The sequence below is a fragment of the Quercus robur genome, chromosome 1 (assembly GCF_932294415.1).
Source record: "Quercus robur chromosome 1, dhQueRobu3.1, whole genome shotgun sequence".
Classification (NCBI taxonomy): Eukaryota; Viridiplantae; Streptophyta; class Magnoliopsida; order Fagales; family Fagaceae; genus Quercus; species Quercus robur.
The window spans coordinates 25,803,995-25,811,850 of NC_065534.1; the positions used below are offsets into that span (position 1 = coordinate 25,803,995).

The window sequence follows — 7,856 nt, forward strand, 5'->3', positions numbered from 1 at the left end:
ATATATATATATATATAATGAGTTGGGTTTAAGTTACACCTTGTGTAACTTTAAGTAATGTTATACCATTCAATATTTTTTAATTGGATGCGAATTTTGAGAAATCTACCGTTAGATTATATTATCTTCATATATTTTCCATACTTGCAAATTTCGAGGTGTTCAAAGATTAATAGTTATGTCATCAGTCAACTATTTAAATTTAAATTTTTGTAGTTTAAAATAATGTATAAAAGATGAGTTTATGGATTAAATGGTAAATAACATCTAATTAACAATAAAATTGGTATGAATGTTAAGAACATATAGAACATGTAATTAACAATAAAATTGGTATGAATGTTAAGAACATATAGAACATGTAATTCAACCGTAAAATTTTCAAAATATAAATTCTATAACAAGTTATTGTGTAGTGTGACATTACTTAAAGTTACACCAAGTATAACTTTAACACAACCCATAAATAATAATAATATATTAATTATTTGAATATAATAAAATTTATTCTTAAACCTAAAAATATATCTCCCGGTACTAAGTGATCCTCTACAACTAAAAGTCCAATTAAATGCAATGGTCCTACTACCTTCGACATGTCCATTTACAACTTAAAAGGCGAATAGACAAGGCCCATTTTTGCTAGCTGCCACAGAGTACTCCAGTCCAAACTAGGCAAAAGGCACTAGTACTGCCATGCCGTGTTTGATATAGTACATTGGTCCTACGTTCCATGCCTATCTTTTGGTAATAGCCTAATAGTTTCTCTCAAAAAAAAAAAAAAAAAAATTTCTAATAAGGCGCACCCATTGTGCCCTTTGTTATGTCGGCAGGAGGAGGAGACTACAAATCACGCATTACTTCAGTTTCATTAAATTTTTAATGCATTAATTAGATATCTGGGAGCTTATTTATTTATTTATTTTGATTAAAAATTATTTATATATTTATTTATTATTATTATTACTTCACCCATTATTTATTTATTTATTATTATTACTTTTGGGACGATAAAAAATATAAATAATCTCTGGCTAATGCGAGCTGCACACGTAGAGCTCATAAGGCCACTAATTTTTTGACCCAAAAGTAGTTAGATCACAGATTTGGAAACTTAAAAAAAAAAAAAAAAAAAAAAAAAAAAAAATGAAGATCTCCAACTCTTTTTTCTTTTTTTGAGGAACAATCTCCGGCTTGGATATGAAGAGATGAAATACTTATTTTTGGAAATCTTTTATTATATATTAGTATTATATATATATATATATATATATATATGTAAAAAACAAAATTATAATCGATTGAGAATAAGATAAGTTAGAGTTATTTATTTATTTTTAATTCAATAATCCAGGGTTTGAACCTAAATGTCTCCTTTGAAGCCATCAATAGGTGCCAACCAATGGAGCTTATGCCTATAAACGAGTCAAGTTTGAACTCATCAACAAATAAGATTTGATATTCAAGATTTGCTCACTTTCTTGTCAAGCAAGCTTGAGCTTTTCACAAGCCACTTGGTTAACTTATTCTTCTTCTGTATGTTGCGAAACCAAGACTAAAATGTTTTACCCTTTCACAATTATATGTATTTTTACTATGAATAGACTGTTTATATCACCAATAAGCTACAAATAGTAATTTAATAGTGAACCTATTGACAAATTTATACTATCCAATTTTAAGTCTATATAAATATATTTTTAAACAAGTATACATATAAAAATATAATATTATATATATTTAAATCGAGCCCACATGTTCACGAGCTTGTTCACGAACACATTGCTATGTTTGAGCTTGATTTGTTTAATAATCGAGCCTAAACTTAAGACTTGAGCTTGACTCGTTAAATAAGATTTTTTTCGAGTTGAGCTCGAGCTGTTGGTAAACAGCTTAGTTTATATACAACCCTAGTTGAGTTAAGAAACTCTTAGCAAAATATATTAAAGTAAATGCAAAAATAAAAAGTTTCTAGGTTATTTAATCGTGGTTGGATTATAGTAAGCCATGGCAGGCTTTTTTGGGGGGGGGGGGGGGGGGGATAAAAAGAAATAATTAGCTGTGAAACTTCTAACCAAATTCTATCATTATAGCTTATAAAAAAATATCTATAATTATATTTGATTATTGAGAAAAAAGTATAAAGATCATATTTTTTAAAAAGTTTGAGATATAAGCCTGATATTTTTCAAGTGATTAATACAATAGTATTTGATTAATTCTAAATGTTAGGGTCATATTTTGTGTAATTGGATAATCATTTGACAAAATGCATTTTTCTTGTAATTGTGTAGATCTAAGATGAGTTTAGTACTTTAAGAAACATGTTCTTCAAATCAAATATTAAAAACATAAAGATTAATCCAAGAAATAAGTGAAGAAAAATTGTTTACTAAGTCTCAACATATAGCTTGACAGATGCCTGCTATCGAGAATTAATGTGAAACTCGATAGATAACTCGACAGCAGCTTGATCTATCGAGAATTACTATTTTAGAATTTTCAGATCTAAAATTTAGCCCAGTCTTGCATATTTGTTTGGGGTTTCTTTTCTGACAACTCTAGACATATATAAGACTTATTTTAAAGGTCATCACATATGGATATAGAGACCAAGAGACATATATTCTCTGTGTGAAGTTACTAACATATATTCTCTGTGTGAAGTTACTGCGTTTGTACGCCATAGGGTTTTGTAATCGAGTGCTTCCAGATCTTCATTGTTAATGAAGTGAAGAATTTTGCTGTTAACAACATCTATTCAAGTTGTTGGATACAGAGACTAAGAGACCAAGAGACATATATTTTCTGTGTGAAGTTACTACGTTTGTACGCCATAGAGTTTTGTAACCGAGTGCTTCTAGATCTTCATTATTAATGAAGTGAAGAACTTTGCAGTTAACAACATTTATTCAAGTTGTTGGAGTTAGTCACATACTTGAGATTCGTGTAAAGGGTTAGTTACAAATTGGAGGTTTGTGCATCAAGGGAAAAAATGTTACTACAAAATCAAGTCCAATTGGGTATTGGAGTAAAGGTTTAACTGTAAGTTGGTATTTTGGGATAGGCCAGGGTAGTTAGTAAGATTCCTTATACTTGTAATTGCTTGATTGTTAATTAGTGAATTCTTAGAGTAGTGACCTTAAAATCACTCGGTGAAGTTTTTTCTTTGCGAGGTTTTTCCTATTTGTCAACAAATCACCGTGTCTAAATTTTTTTTTCCATTGCACTTAGTATTTTTGGTGATTTTTTGGTGCCTTCATGATTTGCATGCAATTGAACCTAATTAATCAACTTGGTTAATTGAATTAATTAACCGGGATCAAGCTATCTTAACCCAACATTAAAAAATAGTTTGGATTTTTATTAGTCTAATATTATCCAATATATTTCATTCTCCAAATAAAATAAAATATCCAATATATTTACAATAAGTTTGGCTATAAAAAAAAAACTTAGTAACTTTTTTCACGATTAGTAAATTGTTATATTGTGATTGATGTATAATAAAAGTCACAATAAAAGTCACTGGTGGACTTATGTAGAAACGATGTTACACCAATCATAATTGATTAATTACGTCTTTTGATGTTTCCAAATGGAGATGTTTATAGATCAAATTCCCCTTTACTAATTGTTGTAATTATTGAATTAAAAAAAAAAAATCACTCTTATAAAAATATGGAGCTCATTCCCCCATGACTCCAGATTGAATAGAAAATCACAAAAGAAGTAACCAAGGCAAAAGGGAATTTATTAAATTTAACAATAATACAAAGTCCGAACAACTTGCAAACTTCTAAAAATAAATATTTCACAATTTTTCATTCAAAGTACCATTGCACAAACAAACAAATTGCCCTCTTTTGGGCGAGAAAATTACCCACATTACTTATTCACCTTCCTGCAGTTCTTCCTAATTTCACCACTTGATCCAGTGAGGGGCTGTATGTCTCCCATTTTGATCATTGCGTTGACAAAGTCAGAATAGAAGGTCTTAGTATCCTGGCTGTATTTTTTAACCAATGAGTCAGTGGATCCACCATTGAACAATTGTTGATCAGAGCGAAGAAGACCCTTTTGCTTGATAAGGTTCTTGTAGTAATAGTTGTCAAAAGCTGTAGGAGTTTGGAGATCTAGAGGTGCAATCCTGTTATCTCCTGGAAGGCCAGTAGTCTTTGGACATTTATTCTGCCTAGTCTTGGCAAATGAACTATCAATATTTTTATCTTTATATATGCGATCTCTAAAAACTGTACACCTTGCTTGCCCAATTGTGTGGGCTCCTGCCATCATGTATATAAAAAAAAAAAATGATGATGAGCATTATAATGCATACAATTTATCTTAAAAAAGAAGGGGGAAAAAACATATTAGATATTTATGTATTCAGAATATGATCAAGTTACCTTTGGTACAACTATTTGTCAATATTACACAAGTTAATTGAAATTTTGAAACTTGTACTGTTTGATTATAGGTTTTGTTCTTAATTATTATGCTTGTCAAATTTTATACGTGTAGATTGTCATTTATTATCCATTGTCATTTATTATCCATTCCATTAACTCATGCTTTTTTTTTCATAACTATCATAACTAGTGAAAAAGAAAACAAAACAAAACGTGAAATTTAAACATTTTCTAGATGATACTTTGTAAACATACAGAGTTTAGAGTGTAAAAAAGCAATATAGTCTAATGATAGGATTGTAATAAAATATGTTTATTTAGAAAGTTATTGAAAATTATAACATTTATGAATATTATATCTAGTGTAACTTAAATTCAGCCTATTTGTCAAACCTATTTGATTATGTAAAAGAGTAAACACAAAAAAGGGAAAAGAAAACTAATCACCATTTTTTAGAGAGAGAGAGAGAGAGAGAGAGAGAGAGGCACACCTGACAAGGCAACCATGTCCTTGGTAGAGAGACCTTTTGCTTTAAATCTATTAATGAGATTGCTAAGGGTAGAAGTGGGGGGAGGGATGACCCCACTGTTGGCAGCAGATAAGCTTGCTGTTTTGGAATCTCTTCTTCCAAGCTTGACATCCCATTTGGGCCCTCCAAGCTGCATAATGTTCAACGTGTTTCCAGTAATTAATAGACGCTATCAAACAGGAACAAAATGTAATATCTAGAAAATTATTATCAATTTATTATAAATATTACTAAAAATCCTATTAAAATTTTCTATTACAAATAAATACAAGTGCACGCACATATATATATATATATATATATATACACTGTCAAAATCAATTATAACATGTTTCATATTAAATTTACAAAATATTAATGGATTTTATTAATGTATGCCCTAAGGACATACAATAGTAAATCAATTTTGGAAAAGATTTATCGGGAATTGAAAAAGTTGTCACAATTTTGGAAAAGATTTATCGGGAATTGAAAAAGTTTTTGACAACTTTTTCAATTTCCAATAAAACTTTTTTAAAAATAAATTTTTTAATGTGTTCATTTAGGACACACGTTAACCGGATCAAATAACAATTCATTGGAGAGGTGTCATATCACATGATAAAGCAACAAGCATGTCATTTAGCCAAAAAAAAAAAAAAAAAAAAAAGCAACAAGCATGTCAATCTACAGTGTAAAAACTAATTCTATTTTTTAAAAGTTTCCTTTTTTTCTGAGGGCATAGTTAATAATTAACTCACAATTTTAACGGAGTCCCGAGCAGCAATGGCTAAGATATCAGCGCATGAGACCACTCCGGGGCATTCTTTCTCGACTTTGGACTTTATTTCATCAACAACCTCGAATGCCCTAAGTGATCCTTTGTTGGGACCTGCTGTCTTCTCGCCTCTGAAAGTTGGAGTGTCATCCAAGAGTACTGACCCATCACAACCCTGTCAAGAAGCAAAATACAACGAAGCTTTGAATTATTTGACCGTCAACTCATGAAGCTGGAAGAATCTCTGTTTACCATTTTTCAAAAAAAAAAAAAAAAAAAAAGAATCTCTGTTTACCATATAATTATTTGTGTACTTCACAGTTCACATGCTTCTCTAAACTCTAGTAGAATTATTGATTTTACTAACTGTATCATATGGGCTTGGCCCCCACCAAATTAATGACGGTGTCTTTTTAGGACTTTCCTTATCAACTGACTTGACTACTTCTGCATGCCATGCATGTGGACTTGCTTCTTGTCGGTCATATGTATCACGCCATTTCATGTTCCATCTTATCTTGGTTATATCGGTTCAATTTTTAAATTTTTTTTTTTTTAAATATAATATTTTGAATCTTGTTTTATTCATTACGTAACTTATCTCCAAACTACTTTATATTTTTCTTGATTCTCGAATAGCAACAAGACTAGACACCAAATACCAAATGGCATATTTTGATTGTGACCTAATAAAATTAGTGTCGGTGTGTACAAAAGGAGCAATAATAATGATATTACAAATTTTAACATATGAGTCTTATAAACTGTTGTGTTACATTATAAGCCAAAAAAATTCAAACACACTTTTTTCTAGAAACAAATTAACTGTTAAACACACACTTAACTGCACTTTCTTACCTAACACTCATTTATATTATTATCTTATTAAAGTGATATTAATTTATAAACTTTTAGTAATAAAATTTGTAATACTTATAAGTTTTAACATTAATTTCCTTATATAAAAATATTGTTGCATCAATTGGAATTTATCACCTTCATATATTATGAAAAATATGTTTGCCATTAATTTTGGTAAAAAAAAAAATAGAAGGGAAGAAAGAAAGGACTCTACATACAAACACTATTATATTTGTTGCATGCTGTTCCTTAAAAAAAATGAAAAAAAGTGGAGGCCTACGAGCAACCCAGTAGATAGAGGGAATGAGGAATTTACATTGACAAAACAATCATGAAAGTGGAGGCGAAGCAGAGAAGCACCCTGGCGGGGTTGTTTCGAAATGGCAGAATGAACAACTGATTGAACGGTGCTAAACACCTTTGGACACCTTTTAGAGTAGAAATTTGTAGAGAGTTTAGCAGAGGAGCTCCCAGTGAAAATCACGAGAACTGCTAATGAAACTATGACTAGGAAAGAAGAAGCGGAATGAGAAGTAGAGTGAGCAGCCATTTTCTTGCTTAATAATCAAACTTAGAAGGAAGGCTGTGTTGAGTGTTTGCCAAGAACTTTGTAGGGTATTTGGGTTATTTATAGAGGTCTAAATGAGAAAGTTTCGCACAGAGGCAGGTACGTAATACCTAATCTTTAAGACTAGTATTTGGCTATTTGCATGGGCAGGAATAACATTAATTTCAACATCTAGAAATTAAAGAAAAAGTAGGCAACAGCAATGAATTTGATTGATTGACATAATGATAAAGTTTCAGAGCACAGAAACATGTTTACATGAATTTAACAGTTGATGTGGCATGCTACCAAGCCTTATATTAAATTTTGTGGGGTCTGCTAAATTATCTATAACTCTTGAGTTTGGTGAATTTGCCGGCCACGAAATATCAGATACGAACACCTCAAGGTTAGACCGTTAGTTGACAATTCAAAAGTTGCTAGCCAAAGCACTACTATTACTAAAAAATTGGTTGACATTTCAACATACACACCCTGATCTTAAGCCGAAGGGCCGAGCAAGGTATGACATTTTCAGCATAAATACGTCTAATTAATTATGTTGGGATTTCATGTACCGTGGTACTTGTTCAGAGCAAGATATTACTTTCACTTAGTTTCAAGTTTCAAGTTTCAACAGCTATCTCATGAGTGTTAGTATTCCTTTGTTTTAGCTTTTCTATCTGGACTCATTATTTTTGCACTTTTAAACGTATATGAGCACGTATAGTGACTTAACAGTGCCTTTA

At 30.6% G+C, this 7,856-nt stretch overlaps 1 protein-coding gene across 1 annotated transcript; it reads right to left on the reverse strand.

The window, feature by feature from the left end:
- Window positions 1–3,733: 3,733 nt before the first annotated feature.
- On the reverse strand, window positions 3,734–7,262 carry LOC126727321 (peroxidase 4-like). Its single transcript, XM_050432921.1, has 4 exons — window positions 6,877–7,262; window positions 5,683–5,874; window positions 4,904–5,072; window positions 3,734–4,286 (listed from the first exon to the last, which is right to left on the reverse strand). Exons 1-4 carry the CDS (start codon window positions 7,108–7,110, stop codon window positions 3,889–3,891), a joined length of 993 nt encoding a protein of 330 aa, XP_050288878.1. The 5' UTR covers window positions 7,111–7,262; the 3' UTR covers window positions 3,734–3,888.
- Window positions 7,263–7,856: the final 594 nt, after the last annotated feature.

Bases quoted from the DNA above. Each gene is read 5' to 3' on its own strand.
- LOC126727321 (XM_050432921.1), bottom strand. From the start codon at position 7,110: ATGGCTGCTCACTCTACTTCTCATTCCGCTTCTTCTTTCCTAGTCATA. The intron at 5,875-6,876 runs GTAAATTCCTCA...GCTTCTTGACAG, and splicing joins TTCATGATTGTTTTGTCAAT to GGTTGTGATGGGTCAGTACT. The intron at 5,073-5,682 runs GTGAGTTAATTA...AACATTATGCAG, and splicing joins CTCGGGACTCCGTTAAAATT to CTTGGAGGGCCCAAATGGGA.